Source organism: Eucyclogobius newberryi, unplaced genomic scaffold (assembly GCF_026437365.1).
Source record: "Eucyclogobius newberryi isolate DKJ021-1_F unplaced genomic scaffold, fEucNew1.0.hap1 SCAF_2, whole genome shotgun sequence".
Taxonomy (NCBI): Eukaryota; Metazoa; Chordata; class Actinopteri; order Gobiiformes; family Gobiidae; genus Eucyclogobius; species Eucyclogobius newberryi.
The window spans coordinates 10846296-10867192 of NW_027315834.1; the positions used below are offsets into that span (position 1 = coordinate 10846296).

Genomic DNA, 20897 nt, shown 5'->3' on the forward strand with positions numbered 1-20897 from the left:
AAATAAGTGACTGAATAGCACAGAGTGAGTATTCATTAAGCCAAAATTCCAAACATTTCCATCGCAACGATTTTAAAACCGCCGTAGGGATTATTATCAGTGCTGCCGTGTGTTTCCCAGCGTTCAGTTCCTCCTCAGTCATCCACATCCTCGGCTCGAACAGGAAGTGGCGGCAGCAAACAACAGTGTGTGTGTATGTGTGTGTGTGTGTGTGTGTGTGTGTGTGTGCGTGCGTGTGTGTGCGTGCGCGTGTGTGTGTGTGTGTCACTGTGTGTATGTGTGTGTGTGTGTGTGTGTGTGGGAGTGAGGCATTACCACAGCTGTCTGCACCGTCAGAGAGACTCCAGTATGAAAGTATATGGATCTCAGTCAGGCCCATTCATTTTTAAAAAGCTACTTAACTTTTCTCTTACTTTGTTCTATTTGATTTGACTGAAATTAATACTAAATCACGTAGATTGTCGATGAAAATTTCAGCGAGGAGGCATCTTTTTCTTTTGATGGATCACCATAATTGCTAAACAATGTCATCGATATAATCATAACCATTTTTTGTCCATCCCTACATGTTAAAGACTCTTTCAGGAGTTAGGGCTGAAGTTAAAATATTGATACAGCAATATATTGTGACGACTTTATGTTAATACGCATATCATTACATGGTACAGGGTATTACTTTTAAACAGTGGCGTGCGGTCAGGGCAATCAAGGCAAGCAGTGATTGACCAATACAATCTAAAATTGTACTGTGTCACAACTATATTTAGCAAATAATATCCAAATACGCCTTTTTTCCCCTCACTTCTGCTGTTGATGCTTGAATGCAAGTCATGGTGTCTTTTAGTGGCCACTACAGGCCACTGAAAAGTACTGCAGGAAGCTTGGTTCTTCTTGTCCCGTAGCTGCTCAGTCTGTGACCTTGTTCAGAGGCCCGTTCATGAGCTTTTAGAACCAGGGCGGAGAGCAGCTTGTTTTAGAGGTCTGCACATGTGCTCTGAGGACAAACTCAAACCACGCTGAATGAACCTGTGTTAAAGTCTTGTGCCTAACTGAGCATGTGCAGAGGAGAAGCAAAGCAACAGCAGCGCCAAGTTTCACCATGAGACTTATAAACTATCTTTTAGAAACAAGCCTTTGCAGCTAAAGCTCGGTTTACGTTTCTAATGATTAGACTTTAGTCACAGACAGATGTTACAGACTAAATATTCACCCTTAATCTGCTTGCCCATCCATAAAAGTCACTGCATACTACTGCTTTTAAACAATTCACTATAAATTGCAGCGCTCTACACTTATTGCCCTTTATGGACTGTATTTTTATATTGTGAACATGACTTACTCTACTTACTCAAAATATAACTTGAATACACTTTTAGCACACGTTTTAAGGGATAACCATGTATCAAGCTCCATGTATGAATATGTGTATTATGATGTAATTCTCATTTACAACATGGCCCCGGATACAAATTGTATGGTGAGGTACGAGGCCATACCCAGCCCTTTCAGGAGTGTTTAGTTGCACACACAGCCTGCTACTGATGTAAACCTTCTGTCAAATTCATTTTAATGAGGCAGAAAACTAAAATAAAACATCCAATTGTTGCTTGTGTTTAGTGAATATCTAACTTCCAGCTTTATTTTGCAAAGTTAATGAAGGATTGATGCAGCTACAGAACAGTTTACACCATTCTGTAAGTACGACTGTCTCCATGGTGTCAGACTAAACTTGTGTTGATGTTATGGCTCATATGTGCTGCTATCTTGGCCAGGACTCCCTTGAAAAAGAGATGAGTAATCTCAATGGGACTTTCCTGGTTAAATAAAACATGTGTGGAGCGACGAGCAGCCTCACAGAAAGGGTACATACTTGTATCACATCAAGGTGTTTTAGTTCAATCCAACCACCGTGAAGTTAATACCTTTAATCACTGTTACTTTTTGGCTGAAATCTTACATATGGCTTTAATTGTTAACTTTGATCAATATTTAATGGTTGTTGTTTTGTCTCATTCACACGTGTTTGATTCATCTTTAAAAAACACAGAGGAACACTTCTGCTACGGATTAACACTCGATGACGTCTTGTGGCTGGTTCACACGTTTTGACATCCTGAGACGGAGTAAATTAAAATATAAATGTAAATATAGAAGTGTCCTCGAACAAATAATGAATAAAACAGAACACAACTCGGGGTAACATATTCACAGGGCTGCAGAATGAATCTCAGAATTACTAAACATATTACAATGACGCTGAAAGGTTCTGCTTGTTTTGAAAAAAAGAAGAAAATAGTTGTTGAGTTGTATTCATAATTGAATTTATTTTTTCCTATTTTATAAAGCCTTGCTTTGGTCTTGGTTAGTGTCTGTTAAGGAAGTCATTGGGTGTTTTACTGTGTCAAAATGTATCGTAATCTCATCACTTAAAAATAAATGCTAACAATTTATGTTTGCGTTTTCCAGCTCCGACTGAACTTTGGACTAGACAAAGCGAGACTTGGTACCCTGAGTGTGCGTTGTTCTCAGAGTAATCCTGCTGCTCATTTGAGAGGAGCAGATGATTCAAAGCTAGGCCGTTCAGGGGATTAGAGTCTGTCAGCTCATTCAGCCCGACTCACAGGAAATACTTTATCACAGCCACGGAGGAGTGGCTCTGCGGAGAGATGTCGGAAACACACACACACACACACACACAGACATACACGCACACACACACATACACGCACACACACGCACGCATACACATACACGCACACACACACACACGCACACACACACACACACACAGACATACACGCACACACACAGACACACACACAGACACACACATACACGCACACACACACAAACACATACACGCACACACACGCACGCATACACATACACGCACACACGCACACACACACACACACACATACACGCACACGCACGCATACACATACACACACACACACACACACACACATACACGCACACACACGCACGCATACACATACACACACACACACACACACACACACACACACACATACACGCACACACACGCACGCATACACATACACATACACACACACACACACACACACATACACGCACACACACGCACGCATACACATACACATACACATACACACACACACACACACACACACATACACACACACACACACAATTTGATTAAGCCATTCTTATTCACCAAACTGGATTAAACCGCCGCTAAGGTCAGGGCAACGCCAAGCACCACCGAAACAAGAAGAAGCAGATGTGGAGGAAGTCGTCCCGTTATCTGAGCTCAACACACCTTTCCTGAGGGCACTGAAGGATGGGTCAAAGTGAAGTCTCCATTGCATCCACACTATGTTTACCATCATGTGTCTGTAACCAGGCACTGGTACATAACTAAATATTAACAAAGACAAAAGCATTGAAAGCAGCGTTGAAATATGAATATAAATCCATACCAATAAATTAAAAAACACATCACAGCACTGAGACTGCTCTTGTCAAGGTGACAAATGGCAGCCACCTAAACACTGACACGGGTAAAGCCCCAGTCTGGATCTGAGTGCTACTGGGATCCTCTTACAGAGACTAGAGGACTGGGTGGTAATCACTGGCACTGCCCTAATCTGGTTAAGGTCCTATCTGGAAGACAGGAAGTACTTTGTTGAAATTGGTGACTGTGTCTCAGACAACATTCCCCTGACCTGTGGTGTGCCCCAAGGGTCAATCCTGGGACCCCTACTGTTCAGCCTCTACATGCTGCCGTCAGTTGATAAGCAGTGAAAATGTGGCTATTGATTACGTAGCCACACGCAGACAATGTATGTTTCACTGTCGGCAGGTGAATATGGACCAGTGGATTCACTCTGTCACTGCATCCAACAGATCAGTTTGTGGATGTAAAACAACTTTCTCCAGCTGAACTCAGACAAGACTGAAATCATCGTTTTTGGCCCACAGAAACAAAGAGAAAGTGTTAGCGGTCACCTCCAGAGTCTCGCGCAAAAAACCTGCAAATCAAGATTTTCTTTGCTCTTGTATCTTTTATGTCTTAAACTGTTTTCTCATATGTGTTTTCTGTCATGTCTTTGTGATTTTACTTAAACTATTTCACGGATAGCATGAAAATAGCACCTTTAAATGTCATTGAATTTAAAGATCTGTCTTTAGAGAAATTATTCACAATTCTAAAACTACTATTTAAACACAATTCCAATTGAACATTTAAATAATTCCCAGTGTCCAAGCGCAGCCGCGAGAGAGTCGACGAGAGAGTCATGGTAAAAGATGCATAAGATACAAACATGGGAAAGAATCAATCCAAAAGCGATGTGCCCATCCCAGAGACAACGCTGGCAATGTGACATAAATATGGGAAAGAGTGTCTGGAGCGTCTGCCAAGTGTGGTCTAATAGATTTTTGCATCTGGCGGATCACTTAGCACAGACAAAATGTATGATTCATGTCTGCAAAATTGTTAAATTTAATGAATAGAAATTAAGGTTTTGTTATTTCTGTCATGTCTTTGTAATGCATTTTTTTCCTGCTCTACTTTGAATTGCCTTGTGTACGAATTGTGCTCCACGGATAAACTTGCCTTGCCGTGCCTTTTGTGTATTCCCGCTGTAAACACGTGTTGCCTGTAACCTGAGTGTGATGGTGTCTTGTTTACACTGAGATCAGGCCTGTGTTTCAGAGGTTAAGTTTCAGTGAATGTTTGTGCTGAAGCCGCATTCACATCCTTCTGTCACCGGAGCCTCCTCACAACACACCTGCCCTGACTGTCCATCACTATCACTAAACAGACTGTCAGACCACTCTCGACACCTGCTCATTCACACTGAAAGGTGAACACAATGCACGGCCAGCCAGGACTGTGCACTTTTCCTATACGTTACAGTCGGATCTGAAAGTGCTCATGACTGACAAGCGGATTAAGCACTCAGAGAAACACGTGTTAAAATGCAACTGGGTTTGAAATGGCGACTTATGAGCAAACACGAAAGACAAATAATACAGGACTGAAAGGGCACGAGTAGACAGGTGCATAAGTAAAGCTGAGAGGAGCTGCCACTGAGAGCTTTATCACGGGGCGTTACCATCATGACTCAGGATCACTCGCACTGCACCTCAGTCACAACCATAAAATACACAAACATTGAACTGCTACTATAGGAGAGGAAGTTGTCTAATCAAACTTGTTCCTTTTCTCTCACAAACACTTATTGGTGACTAACGATAATCGGCAAATCAGGTTTCATCCCAAAGATTGTGCTACAAATGGCTCTGTCTTATAATATATAATGAGGGGAAAACAGTATAGACTCTATTTTTGTTGGGAAAAAAGTTGGGTATTGAAAAAACAAAGATGTAGCTCGGTGAGAAAAATAAATACCTTCCTTACCAGGTATGAAAGATGAGCAATAAAAGACGTATCAAATATGATATAAAGAAATAGATTCAGCTGACACGATCAAAACAGTTAAAATAAATACAAATATTTAGTTTTTTTCTCTTTTTATGGACAACTAACAGTGTGTATAAGAGAGTTTCAGTTTATTCTCAGTGTACAAGAAGTATCCATAATTTATGAATAGATGAAACACAATATCACAAAGTCAAAACAAAGCCTCTCTGTGACTGTTTCTGCTAATAACCCATGTGGGAAGAGTGGAGCAGGGCAGTATCAGGTGGCTGCTGCTGCTGCTGCTACTCCTGCTGCTGCTGCTGCTGCTGCTGCTACTCCTGCTGCTGCTGCTGCTGCTACTCCTGCTGCTGCTGCTGCTGCTACTCCTGCTGCTGCTGCTGCTGCTGCTACTCCTGCTGCTGCTGCTACTCCTGCTGCTGCTGCTGCTGCTACTCCTGCTGCTGCTGCTGCTGCTGCTACTCCTGCTGCTGCTACTCCTGCTGCTGCTGCTGCTGCTACTCCTGCTGCTGCTGCTGCTGCTGCTGCTGCTGCTACTCCTGCTGCTGCTGCTGCTGCTGCTACTCCTGCTGCTGCTGCTGCTGCTACTCCTGCTGCTGCTGGTGCTGCTGCTACTCCTGCTGCTGCTGCTGCTGCTACTCCTGCTGCTGCTGCTGCTGCTACTCCTGCTGCTGCTGCTGCTACTCCTGCTGCTGCTGCTGCTGCTGCTACTCCTGCTGCTGCTGCTGCTGCTACTCCTGCTGCTGCTGCTGCTACTCCTGCTGCTGCTGCTGCTGCTGCTGCTACTCCTGCTGCTGCTGCTGCTGCTGCTGCTGCTGCTGCTACTCCTGCTGCTGCTGCTGCTGCTGCTGCTACTCCTGCTGCTGCTGCTGCTGCTGCTGCTACTCCTGCTGCTGCTGCTGCTGCTACTCCTGCTGCTGCTGGTGCTGCTGCTACTCCTGCTGCTGCTGCTGCTGCTGCTGCTACTCCTGCTGCTGCTGCTGCTGCTACTCCTGCTGCTGCTGCTGCTGCTGCTACTCCTGCTGCTGCTGCTGCTGCTGCTACTCCTGCTGCTGCTGCTGCTGCTACTCCTGCTGCTGCTGCTGCTACTCCTGCTGCTGCTGCTGCTGCTGCTGCTACTCCTGCTGCTGCTGCTGCTGCTGCTGCTGCTGCTACTCCTGCTGCTGCTGCTACTCCTGCTGCTGCTGCTGCTGCTGCTGCTACTCCTGCTGCTGCTGCTGCTGCTGCTACTCCTGCTGCTGCTGCTGCTGCTGCTGCTACTCCTGCTGCTGCTGCTGCTGCTACTCCTGCTGCTGCTGCTGCTGCTGCTGCTACTCCTGCTGCTGCTGCTGCTGCTGCTACTCCTGCTGCTGCTGCTGCTGCTACTCCTGCTGCTGCTGCTGCTGCTACTCCTGCTGCTGCTGCTGCTACTCCTGCTGCTGCTGCTGCTACTCCTGCTGCTGCTGCTGCTGCTGCTGCTGCTACTCCTGCTGCTGCTGCTGCTGCTGCTACTCCTGCTGCTGCTGCTGCTGCTGCTGCTACTCCTGCTGCTGCTGCTGCTGCTGCTGCTGCTGCTACTCCTGCTGCTGCTGCTGCTGCTGCTGCTGCTGCTGCTACACCTGCTGCTGCTGCTGCTGCTACTCCTGCTGCTGCTGCTACTCCTGCTGCTGCTGCTGCTGCTGCTACTCCTGCTGCTGCTGCTGCTGCTGCTGCTACTCCTGCTGCTGCTGCTGCTGCTACTCCTGCTGCTGCTGCTGCTGCTGCTGCTACTCCTGCTGCTGCTGCTGCTGCTGCTGCTGCTGCTACTCCTGCTGCTGCTGCTGCTACTCCTGCTGCTGCTGCTGCTACTCCTGCTGCTGCTGCTGCTGCTGCTGCTACTCCTGCTGCTGCTGCTGCTGCTGCTGCTGCTGCTGCTGCTGCTACTGCTGCTGCTGCTGCTGCTGCTGCTACTGCTGCTGCTGCTGCTGCTACTGCTGCTGCTGCTGCTACTCCTGCTGCTGCTGCTGCTACTACTCCTGCTGCTGCTGCTGCTACTCCTGCTGCTGCTGCTGCTGCTGCTACTCCTGCTGCTGCTGCTGCTGCTGCTACTCCTGCTGCTGCTGCTGCTGCTACTCCTGCTGCTGCTGCTGCTGCTGCTGCTGCTACTGCTGCTGCTGCTACTCCTGCTGCTGCTGCTACTCCTGCTACTCCTGCTGCTGCTGCTGCTACTCCTGCTGCTGCTGCTACTCCTGCTGCTGCTGCTGCTGCTGCTGCTGCTCCTGCTGCTGCTGCTGCTGCTGCTGCTACTCCTGCTGCTGCTGCTGCTGCTGCTGCTACTCCTGCTGCTGCTGCTGCTGCTACTCCTGCTGCTGCTGCTGCTGCTACTCCTGCTGCTGCTACTCCTGCTGCTGCTGCTGCTGCTGCTGCTGCTGCTACTCCTGCTGCTGCTGCTGCTGCTGCTGCTGCTACTCCTGCTGCTGCTGCTGCTACTCCTGCTGCTGCTGCTGCTACTCCTGCTGCTGCTGCTGCTACTCCTGCTGCTGCTGCTGCTGCTGCTGCTACTCCTGCTGCTGCTGCTGCTGCTGCTGCTGCTGCTACTGCTGCTGCTGCTGCTGCTGCTGCTGCTACTGCTGCTGCTGCTGCTGCTACTGCTGCTGCTGCTGCTACTCCTGCTGCTGCTGCTGCTACTACTCCTGCTGCTGCTGCTGCTGCTACTCCTGCTGCTGCTGCTGCTGCTACTCCTGCTGCTGCTGCTGCTGCTGCTACTCCTGCTGCTGCTGCTGCTGCTACTCCTGCTGCTGCTGCTGCTGCTGCTACTGCTGCTGCTACTCCTGCTGCTGCTGCTACTCCTGCTACTCCTGCTGCTGCTGCTGCTACTCCTGCTGCTGCTGCTACTCCTGCTGCTGCTGCTGCTGCTGCTGCTGCTCCTGCTGCTGCTGCTGCTGCTGCTGCTGCTGCTACTCCTGCTGCTGCTGCTGCTGCTACTCCTGCTGCTGCTGCTGCTGCTGCTGCTGCTACTCCTGCTGCTGCTGCTGCTGCTGCTGCTACTCCTGCTGCTGCTGCTGCTGCTGCTACTCCTGCTGCTGCTGCTGCTGCTGCTGCTACTCCTGCTGCTACTGCTGCTGCTGCTGCTGCTGCTGCTGCTACTCCTGCTGCTGCTGCTGCTGCTGCTACTCCTTCTGCTGCTGCTGCTGCTGCTGCTGCTGCTGCTGCTGCTGCTGTGAGACGAGACTAATGAGAGAGGACATAAACCTCCTCCCAGTCCACATCCAAGGCTCTGTGTTCAGGCTCTGTGTTCAGACTCAGTGTTCAGACTCTGTGTTCAGACTCTGTATTCAGACTCTGTGTTCAGACTCTGTGTTCAGACTCTGTGTTCAGTTTATCGCCAGAGCCAGTGCGATTATTATTGTAAACAAACCAACACTTTAATACGTGGACTGTGGAACTGTGAGGACATGTTCTGTCTAAAACAGACTCAGACTCGGACATAACCTGCTCGTTTTATGTGAAGCAGAGGCAGCTGCCTGTGCCATTAGACGAGACGCAGTTTCTTCAGAGAGTTTCAAACTTTTATTACACCTGATTTCTGCTGTATAACTGTAATATGTATGTTGTAATATGTTTTAAAAGTTCAGATTTGGGAACTTGTTGACTGTACATTCGATAGAGAGAGGCTAATGTGAGGCTATGGCTTCTCTCATTTCACTGACACTGAAGGGAATTTGAGGGTTAAAACTAAAACTAAAAATCGACAGGTCTACACTCCTAACTCGTACAGTCGACAGGTCGACACTCCTAACGCGTACAGTCGACAGGTCTACACTCCTAACGCGTACAGTCGACAGGTCTACACTCCTAACTCGTACAGTCGACAGGTCGACACTCCTAACTCGTACAGTCGACAGGTCGACACTCCTAACTCGTACAGTCGACAGGTCGACACTCCTAACTCTTACAGTCGACAGGTCGACACTCCTAACTCGTACAGTCGACAGGTCGACACTCCTAACTCGTACAGTCGACAGGTCGACACTCCTAACTCGTACAGTCGACAGGTCGACACTCCTAACTCTTACAGTCGACAGGTCGACACTCCTAACTCGTACAGTCGACAGGTCTACACTCCTAACGCGTACAGTCGACAGGTCTACACTCCTAACTCGTACAGTCGACAGGTCTACACTCCTAACTCGTACAGTCGACAGGTCTACACTCCTAACGCGTACAGTCAACAGGTCTACACTCCTAACGCGTACAGTCGACAGGTCTACACTCCTAACGCGTACAGTCGACAGGTCGACACTCCTAACTCGTACAGTCGACAGGTCTACACTCCTAACTCGTACAGTCGACAGGTCTACACTCCTAACGCGTACAGTCGACAGGTCTACACTCCTAACTCGTACAGTCGACAGGTCTACACTCCTAACTCGTACAGTCGACAGGTCGACACTCCTAACTCGTACAGTCGACAGGTCTACACTCCTAACGCGTACAGTCGACAGGTCGACACTCCTAACTCGTACAGTCGACAGGTCTATACTCCTAACGCGTACAGTCGACAGGTCTACACTCCTAACTCGTACAGTCGACAGGTCTACACTCCTAACTCGTACAGTCGACAGGTCGACACTCCTAACTCGTACAGTCGACAGGTCGACACTCCTAACTCTTACAGTCGACAGGTCGACACTCCTAACTCGTACAGTCGACAGGTCGACACTCCTAACTCTTACAGTCGACAGGTCGACACTCCTAACTCGTACAGTCGACAGGTCGACACTCCTAACTCTTACAGTCGACAGGTCGACACTCCTAACTCGTACAGTCGACAGGTCGACACTCCTAACTCGTACAGTCGACAGGTCGACACTCCTAACTCGTACCGTCGACAGGTCGACACTCCTAACTCGCACAGTCGACAGTTCTACCCCCCTAACTCGCACAGTCGACAGTTCTACCCCCCTAACTCGTACAATCGACAGTTCTACCCCCCTGACTCGTACAATCGACAGTTCTACCCCCCTAACTTGTACAGTTGACAGCTCTACACCCCTGAGTCTTACAGTCGACAGGTCTACACCCTAACTCATACAGTCAACAGTTCTACACCGCACACTCTGATTGGCTGACGGTCCTAATGTGTAAGTAATGTGTGTTGAGTGGGTTTACGCTCATGGTGGTGCCGTAACGACCGCCTCAGTTCGATCGATATCGCAGTCGTCTAATGGGCTCTATCATCAATAATACAGCGCAGCTGCCGCTGACTTGGGCCTGTGCTCCTCCTCGTGCCTCCCAGAGAACCTTTAGAGTTTATTAATATCAGCATGTATTTATTTCATTTTGGTAAGTGTGCGCACAACGTAAACAGCAGGCTAAAAACAGCCGGTTCGGTGCGGGTCGATGTCAGCTGAGAGTCTGTTTGGGAGACACAACTTTCACCTCCAGTTGGATGTCCCGCTCAAAGATTTAAACGTGATACCGTCGCTCTGGGTGACCAATGCGGGTTAAACTCAATATTATACCCGTTGTTGATTTGTCTTGGAGGTTTAGGAATCTACTGGTTTGGTTCTTTTACCAGGGTTTGAGAGTTGACTTAATGAAATGGACTACGAACCGAGACTTGATTATAAACTGTGGTTTGCATGGTGGGAAAACGAACACTTAACTGTACAACATGCATTCCTTGTACTACCGACCTACGACCTTTTGTCTTGATCATACTTGACCCTGACCATGGAGTCCCTTCAGACAACAACACCCTCACGGCCCCAACACAAAGACAGGAAGTGTTCAGCCCCGACAAAAGTTCAGTGACAGTGAAGGACTGTACGAGTCTGAGTCAGTGAACAATCACACTACTACTACTACTACTACTACTACTACTACTACTACTACTACTACTACTACTACTACTACTACTACTACTACTACTACTACTACTACTACTACTACTACTACTACTACTACTACTACTACTGTGTGATGATGTGATCATTGCTTTGCCTGAAATATTGTGGAGACCAACAGGTGGGTTGAAAGTTACATGGTGTGTCTTTAATAATTCTATCCATCCACACCAAGTTCATGTTTTGAAAAGTGTGAAAAGAAAATGTCACTAGTAAGAACATAATTAGATTTTTTAAAGATGTTTTTAATTAAAAACATATATTTTAATAATAAAAATAATAATAATAAATTAACCAAGAAAAAAGAAGGAAAAAAACAATAACTCTACTGGTGAAAAGTGTGAGTCAAGCTTTTCCAATAATAAATAATGGGATGATTAACGACATGCCCCTCATCCATCATCATCATCGTCATCATCATCATCATCATCATCATTATAATCATAATCATCACAGACATAAACATCAGCAGAACTCACTGTTATTAAGTCACTCAGAACATCTTTGTTTTAGTGCCACGAAATAGACCTTCGCCTCATTAGATGAAGACCAATTAATGGGCAATAACCAAAGACCAATAACCAACCAATGACAAATGAAAATGTAAATAATTGCTGAGAGCATAGAGTGTACATATTACTATTGTATAAAAATGTGAATTGAACTTTGTTCGTTAACCTAAAGGACAACAACAGATAAAACCCTGCAAAGAACGAGCTGGACCAGGAAGAACATTATGTAAGTAATTCATGTCTTATTGATTCTCAGAACTTGTTTTATGTTTTGGATTGACCACACTTTAAAAGGTAGAATTTGTATTTCAAACGTCAGAAACATGACGATGATCTGACTCCAGACACGAAACAGGTTCAAATCAAATAAAACTTTGTTTTTGTGTTGTTGGTGTATTCTATATTACAAAAATATAGGCCACTTTATAATAATATGATGTTAGAAGTTTGTGTTTTGGTTCTCAAGATGATTTTCCAATCCAAGCCTCACATTAGTCACTCATTTGTGTTGGCAGTCTCAAAGGTGAGATCCAGTGTGTTTGAACCTTCTCTCTGATCCGAACGGTCTGGAATTCTGGAGAAGGAGCTGAACACAAACTGAGAAGGACAAACACTTAGAAGTGTCTCTGCAGGTGCCTCTGACAGGTCGGACTGATCATTGAACAAAAATGCAGTTAAGATAAATATATTTTGAATTTTGCAAAAAATGATATGTATATTTTTTTCCAGAACAGCAAATTTTTTAGGTTCATTGTTTCACTTCCTGTTTGTAATTGATGACATCACACTAGGAAAAAGCAAAAACAATGTTCTTATGTTTAGAATGTTGGTGTAGCAGAGCAGTTAGCGCTCTCGCCTCCCAAGAAGGAGATCATGGGTTTGATTCGTGGGCCAGACCAGCGTCACAAGATATCTCTGGGTGGAGTCTGCACGTCCTCCCCTCCGGGTTCTCCGGCTTCCTCCCACCTGTATGTCTATGTCTCTGTGTTGGCCAAAGTCACTGGGATAGGCTCCAGTCACCCGCGAAAGGGAAAAAAGTGGTAGAAAATGAATGAATGAATGTTTATAATGTAAAAAAAAGTAGTTTATTTTGTGTTAATTATGCATAACAGTTATGAGTGTCCATAGTGTGATGTAACCTCAGGTCATTTTCCACAGAGGTTTTCTCCACAAATACCTAATCGATTGGCGTAAAACTATCATTTATATGTACTAGAGGTATAAATACATCAAATAAAATCAAAATGGTAAAAGCCTATGATACGTCACTTTAATGGTCTGGAGACAGAGTTCAGTTGTGATTGTCCCTTTAAACCACCTTCTGCTTCCGTATCTCCAGCCTGTTTACATCCCTCCTTCACCTCCCTCCGTGTAAACACTGCCCGTCCATTAACATTCCTGCAAGCCAAAAAAGGTACTTAACGCTGATAGTGGGTCTTTATTATCACAGAACAATCCCCCGCAAAGATCACAGCTCACAATAGTCCCTTTGTGCTCCTCCTGGAAACCCCACAGCTCCTCTGCACCTCGTGTGAGTTCACTTTTCCAGCGCAGAGCGGCTTTAGGCTCATTGTAGACACATTAGTGGACTTAACCTGATAACACCAACCTATTTTGCCCTGTGCACAATAGGGCACATACCCAAATGTCATTACTTATTAAAATAAGATATTACTGCCCACATTTCTAGTGTCATACATCATTAGAAAGCTTAGACCTTCTAATTCTGACAGTGTGCAGATGAACACTGTCAGGGATTCAGAACTTACACTATAGAGGCCCAAACATAAAAAAATACATCCTTTTTTTTTAGTCTTGCCTGAAAATTGTCAATTTGTAAAGGTCCTAAAGGTCCTAAGCAAGGCATACTTCATTGTGTGCTTATGCTATTCACAGTACTTTCAGTACTTTCAGTGTAAAGTTAAACAGGCAGTTGAGTGCTGTTGACCTTTTTGAATCAAAAAGTATATTTGGTTATCCAAATATGTGCTAACTGTGCCAAACTGTTTTACTACAATTTTAGCTCCTCTATGATAATAAAAAATACATTTTGATGTTTTGGAGAACAATACCTATTATAACTGCCAAAAACAATGTATGTGAAAATGTGTAAACATGAGTGTAAGCATGAATTTACCAATGGAGGTGAAAAAATAAAATGTACATTTTTGTATAATAATACATATATCCAACAAAATGCGCTAATACAATCAGAAAATAAAGTGCAAAAAGTCTTGTCGGCGCGCACCTACAAAACTGGCTGTTTACTGCTTTTACGCATCTGAATAGTGAGCTCCCAGTCTGGCTTATTCCTAAAACCCACCCACGGTTCGAAAGATTGGCTCGGACACGCTTTATTTGTGAGTTTTTTCACCGAAGAAAGCACTGTTTACTGGACTATTTCTCCAAATTGGATTACTTCAAGAAAAATACAAGTGAATATTGTTTTTCTGTGGATTATTACAGACAGAATGAGTATAGCTACTGATGGATTGAACCCTGCTGAGTCCGTCAGAACCAGAATAAGGGTAAGAAATGCATTATGAAAAGTCAATTTTCATCACAAACTATTGGTAATTGCTTATTGGGGCATATTATTCAATGCATATCAATTACCTATTTGTTTTGTTGAGAAAATCATCTTTAAAATGATGTACAGCTTGCTTGTATTGACAATGAAAATAAGAGTGATGATTAAATAGTACTTCGAAAGTCCGGTTTTCGCCCGGCGGGTTTTAAGGGGCTGACAAGCACCTAAACTCGGAGCGAAGGGCGAAATAAGCATTCGTAAAGAGTCGCGGACGTCGGAATAAAGCAAAAGACGAACAGGTGCCAGACGACGACGGTGCGAACACGTAGCAACGGGTGTCACTCAGTTATTGTTAAAGAACAAAAGGGAAGAAATGTGAAAGTTAATCCCAGGAAGGTCACGATGAAGCAGGAAAAAAATAAAGAATGACTAAAAGATAAAGGGACAGGGTAGAATTTATATCAAACTTTTAAAAAAGTGAGAGAAAACTGTAAACAAAGACAAATTTAAACCTAAATATAGAGCAATATAAACCAATTATTTGATTGTAGAGATTGAATTTTTTGTGGAATCATTATTGTGAGAAAAACATGATGGCTTTATGAAATTAAATTTTCTGAAAGACTAAATAAAGTTAAATGTGACAAAAACAGCCAGATAAAAAAAAAATCTTTACATTTAGGTCTATTTTTTGGAAGATAGATTGAACTAAAAACACTTACAATTACAACCTAAAAATCTTTACCTTTGTAAGTCACTGAATCTAGAACTGCACAATATAATCTGCAATAACATGAAGATTGTCCATCTGACAGAAATGTACTTGTTTTCTTTAATAAAAACATTGAAAAAGCAAGATTTGTATTCCGGATTTCCCTTATTCAGTCAAGTGAATCTTGATTATGTCTCAGTTTTGTCTTTACGTTTTAATTTTGACAGTAAGACAAATTATGTGTCGAGATTAAACTAAATGTATCAGTCTAGAATGTTGCTGGTAACTTTAAAACTCCTGAATATTTGAGCGTTTAAAATTAAGTTTAGTTGATTAATCAGTATATGGCATTTTAGTCATCCAACATGTGTATTAGTTTTATTTAGAGTTTAAGAATTGAGCAGGAAGGAGAAGTGTGAGTTATTAGTTCAGGTTTGGGAGAGAAACGTGAGTATAATCTGACTTTTTACATATAAATACACTGTTTTCTAGCATGTTTCTGTACAGGAAACTCATCATAATATGAAAAGAAGTTTGGTCAGACACATGGAGTCAAAGGAAGGGTGTTGTTCTTTCTGAAATATAGTTAAGCCCACACAGATTCAGTCAAATTCTTTAAAAATTGTTACTTTCTCTCTGCATGAATCTGCATAAAACAGAAACATACAGTTGAAAAGTTCATTTGAAAAACAGTATTTAAAGACTCACTAGCAGAATTTTCAATGTATGAAATGTATTTTATCCATCGTTAGTGCCATGACAATATTATTCCATCCCTCCTTGAGCAAATGCCCTCGACTATAAACCCTTTAAAAGTGTGCAATCAAAGAATGGAGGCAAAAAAGTGGAACTTAATGTGGTTTCGATGAGGAACTGGGATTGACCTCTGAATATAACAAAACGTGTGAACAATCCAGGTGGTTTTGTAAATATAGCCCCCTCAGAGCCTGGTTTAAACACATATACTAATGTATTTTAAAGTTTATTCAAGAGATTATGACAACTATTCACCGCCTTCTTTTTCTTTTTCTCATTCCTGAGGACCTGTGGACCCAGATGCCCCTCCCCTGGTGAAGTGGTCCCTGCCCCGTATGGGCGGTCCCTCATCTGCCTGAAGAGTGGGTCCAGCTCCAGTCTCCCTCGCGTCCGTCTGTGAGAGTCAGATCTCTCCTTCACGCTGGAACGCCTCCAGGTTTCTACTTTTTTCCCAAGGAGGTTTTTTGTAGTTTTTCCTGGCCGAGACGGAGGGTCTAAGGACAGAGGACTCTGGGACATCGTCCCTCGCCACCACAGACGTTGTTTGACTCCATCGCCACCACAGACATTGTTTGACTCCATCGCCACCACAGACATTGTTTGACTCCATCGCCACCACAGACGTTGTTTGACTCCATCGCCACCACAGACATTGTTTGACTCCATCGCCACCACAGACATTGTTGATTCATTTTTCACTGTGGCCCTGAGAGACAACTGTTGTTGTGATTTTGGGCGTTACAAAAATAAATTGAATTGAACTGAGCATTGTTGATTATGCAAAATCCAGATTGTTTTAAAGGTTGAATGGATGATTTTTTTGGCCCAAATCTGAGTCTCATTTCCTCGTGGCCTGGACAGCTGATTAGTCCTGCCACGGATCAATCATAGAACGCACCTACGGCTCACCTGCAGCCGTGTGCGGCTCGTCCCAGGAGAGCAGCACGTTTCCGCGTGCCTAAGCATATGGATCTATCATAATATAGTTCCCTCAGTGTACGGGACAAAATTAAGACAGAGAAAGACAGTTCGAGCTGACTAAGAAGAGACGGAAATCTACAAGAGAGGAGAGATGCGATGCGATCCGTCGTGCTAATAAACAAACGCACGTGTGTGTTGTATCAGTCCGCACGGGGGAGTGCGCATGCGGCACTTCCCCCTGAGTTCTCCGATCGCCGAAAAATCGCCCATTGCGCCTTTAATTTAAATACAATCAATACCAAATTCAATATATATACTTTCTTCATTACATCATGTGGTCTTTTAGTGGTTCTGATCAAACTCAAGTTCATTCTAAAACAGTTCTTATGTGTTTAAGTGTTTTTAGTATCGATACGTGTTCAAATCAGTATAAAGTTTTGAAACTACTACTTTTTGTTGTTGTTGTATCAATTAGTATATGATTTTCAATTAATATTGTATACTCTTGACAACCTAAGTTATCATTATTATTATGTGTGTGAGCAGGAAAGAAAAACGAAGAAAAAAAAAACACTTTCTGACATCTTTTATCATTATTTTTCTTAAAAATCATATTCACTTGTACTTTCATAGTGCAAAGAGTATGAAAGTGTCACATCTGTCACGGTCCTTTTAGTGTTGTGTAACTTATGCCCATTTGTGTGGTTGTGTCTGAAGTCTTTTGCTTTTTTGCACACGTCTTTCCAATGTGTTTTTTAACTGCAAATGACAACAAAACGAAACTAAACTAAATAGTTCTATAATGGTTCGACATGCGGCAACAGGCCACGGCGCATTCATTATAACTGTGTAATTACGCACCTATTGTTTTGGCACAATAATAAACCTTTCACGTCTCATATGATGCTGGTGTAAATATGATACGAGACTTTCACTTCCTTGTAGCAGCAACACGCTTCTTCTTCTTCTTCTTCTTCTTCTTCTTTTTTCTCTTTCTTTTCTTTTTTTTCTTTTTTAGAGTGCAGGGCGCGTCATTCTGGGCACCCAAGGGCACCGCGCCGAGACGAACCAACCCAACAGTGTCCGGCTCCGCCAGATTGTAAACACGAACCAAAACACGAACCAAAACAGTTCCTACAGCTCACAGCCACCGCGACAGAGCCAAAAACTTAACTTCACATCCAGGAACGCGAACGGTAAAAGCCCAGTATCCAGACGCGTAAAATAAACAAAAAGAAGCCCCTCACCTTTGTACTGCAGCGCGTTGGTGGTCCTGATCTTGAGCGTCCCGGTGATCGACTCCCCCGGGCTGTAGACCACCTTGTTGTTGGTGAAAGTGATGTCAAATTCTTGCAGTTTGCCCATGTCTGCTCCGCGCGCGCTCCGGAGGATGGGTCCGTGCGTATTGACAGAGCCGGAGTCAGAGCGTGCGTTTCACCTGCCCCCCCCCCCCCCCCCCGAGAGACCGGTGACGTCACGAGAGCGGCGCACCAATCGCGGCAGCGGCAGCGCGGGGGGAAATGGAAATGTATGGAAATGATCACATAGTACATTGGGGAAATGGTGAGCCAGACGTGTGCCGAATGTGGGATCGGTTAAACGTTGATGGTAACTGATGGTATCTTTGTTCATGCTCAATCTGCTGTGAAAAGCTTAGATTATGTTTTTGTGTATTTGATTTTAATGTAATGTATGTCATTTAGACTTGAACATGTAAAGACATTATTATAATATTAAATGATTCAAATACATTCTGTGGCTGTTGAAGCCAGTTTAAAAGTTTACCATTTAGGGGACATGCGATACTTAAAGAAAAGAAAAAGTTAAGTCCTGGTTTAGTTCAGGTTTAGCCCTGGTTTAGTCCTGATTTAGTCCTGTTTAGATCTGGTTTAGACCTGGTTTATTCCTGGTTTGGACCTGGATTAGCCCAAGTTTAGTCCTGGTTTAGTCCTGGTTTAGACCTGGTTTAGACCTGGTTTAGTCCTGGTTTAGTCCTGGTTCAGTCCCGGTTCAGTCCTGGTTTAGACCTGGTTTAGTCCTGGTTTAGTCCTGGTTTAGACCTGGTTCAGTCCTGGTTTGGACCTGGTTTAGTCCTGGTTTAGCCCTGGTTCAGTCCTGGTTTAGATTTGGTTTAGACCTGGTTTAGTCCTTGTTTAGTTCTGGTTTAGCCCTGGTTTAGTCCTTGTTTTGTCCTGGTTTGGACCTGGTTTATTCCTGGTTTGGACCTGGTTTAGGCGTGGTTTGGACCTGGTTTAGCCCAGGTTTAGCCCTTGTTTTGTCCTGGTTTGGACCTGGTTTAGTCCTGGTTTAGACCTGGTTTAGACCTGGTTTAGACCTGGCTCAGTCCTGGTTTAGCCCTGGTTTAGACCTGGTTTAACCCAGGTTTAGTCCTTGTTTAGTCCTGGTTTAGACCTGGTTCAGTCCTGGTTTAGACCTGGTTTAGACCTGGTTCAGTCCTGGTTTAGCCCTGCTTTAGACCTGGTTTAGCCCAGGTTTAGTCCTTGTTTATTCCTTGTTTAGTCTTGGTTTAGCCATGGTTTAGTCCTGGCTTGGACCTGGCTTGGACCTGGTTTAGTCCTAGTTTAGTCCTGGTTTAGACCTGTTTTACACCTGTTTTAGTCCTGGTTTAGCATTAGTTTAGACCTGGTTTAGCCCTGGTTTAGACCTGGTTTAGTCATGGATTGGACCTGGTTTAGACCTGGTTTAGTCATGGATTGGACCTGGTTTAGTCCTGGCTTCATTTGTATTTGTGTATTTGTCAGCCTGATGTACAGTATATACATTGGAGGAGCTGCAGTGTGTATCATTAACTGTTTGTTTGTTCCGAGTGTGAATAGGTTTCTGATGCCCCCTGCTGGCAACAATGAGGAGTGAAGCATTTTAAAACAACACATGAGAAGCAGCAGCTATTGACAATATCAAATTAAATGTAAACACCAAAATGACCAGAGTAAATGTTTGTTCACCCTGGAACACACATCTCACAGCATTCAAATCAGACTGAACCAGGACTAAGGGAACTAGGTCAGCATTAGGACTAAACTGGGCTTAAACCAGGACCAAACCAGGACCAAACCAGGACCAAACCAGGACCAAACCAGGACCAAACCAGTACCACACCGGGAACAAACCAGGAACAAACCAGGACCAAACCAGGACCAAACCAGTACCACACCGGGAACAAACCAGGAACAAACCAGGACCACACCAGGACCAAACCAGGAACAAACCAGGACCACACCAGGAACAAACCAGGACCAAACCAGTACCACACCAGGACCAAACCAGGAACAAACCAGGACCACACCAGGAACAAACCAGGACCAAACCAGGACCACACCAGGACCAAACCAGGAACAAACCAGGACCACACCAGGAACAAACCAGGACCAAACCAGTACCACACCAGGACCAAACCAGGAACAAACCAGGACCACACCAGGAACAAACCAGGACCAAACCAGGACCACACCAGGACCAAACCAGGAACAAACCATGACCACACCAGGAACAAACCAGGACCAAACCAGGACCACACCAGGGCCAAACCAGTACCACACCAGGACCACACCAGGACCACACCAGGACCAAACCAGTACCACACCAGAAACAAACCAGGAACAAACCATGACCACACCAGGAACAAACCAGGACCAAACCAGGACCACACCAGGAACAAACCAGGACCAAACCAGGACCACACCAGGAACAAACCAGGACCAAACCAGGACCACACCAGGAACAAACCAGGACCAAACCAGGACCACACCAGGAACAAACCAGGACCACACCAGGAACAAACCAGGACCAAACCAGGACCACACCAGGAACAAACCAGGACCAAACCAGGAACAAACCAGGGCCAAACCAGGACCACACCAGGACCACACCAGGACCACACCAGGACCAAACCAGTACCACACCAGGACCACACCAGGAACAAACCAGGAACAAACCATGACCACACCAGGAACAAACCAGGACCAAACCAGGACCACACCAGGAACAAACCAGGACCAAACCAGGAACAAACCAGTGCCACACCAGGAACAAACCAGGAACAAACCAGGACAAAACAAGGACCAAACCAGTGCCACACCAGGAACAACCAGGAACAAACCAGGACAAGTGCAAGTGATGGCTTATGAATGAACACATATAATTAACT

General features: G+C 45.0%; 1 protein-coding gene across 1 annotated transcript in view; it reads right to left on the minus strand.

Moving 5' to 3' along the window:
• Positions 1 to 18182, minus strand: part of arrdc1b (arrestin domain containing 1b) — a 57145-nt gene extending 38963 nt beyond the window's left edge. Inside the window, exon 1 of the mRNA XM_072453452.1 lies at positions 17977 to 18182. Within this exon, the coding sequence (XP_072309553.1) occupies positions 17977 to 18094 (118 nt within the window). The 5' untranslated portion in view covers positions 18095 to 18182. The remainder of the gene's footprint in view (positions 1 to 17976) is intronic.
• Between the last annotated feature and the right edge of the window lie 2715 nt (positions 18183 to 20897).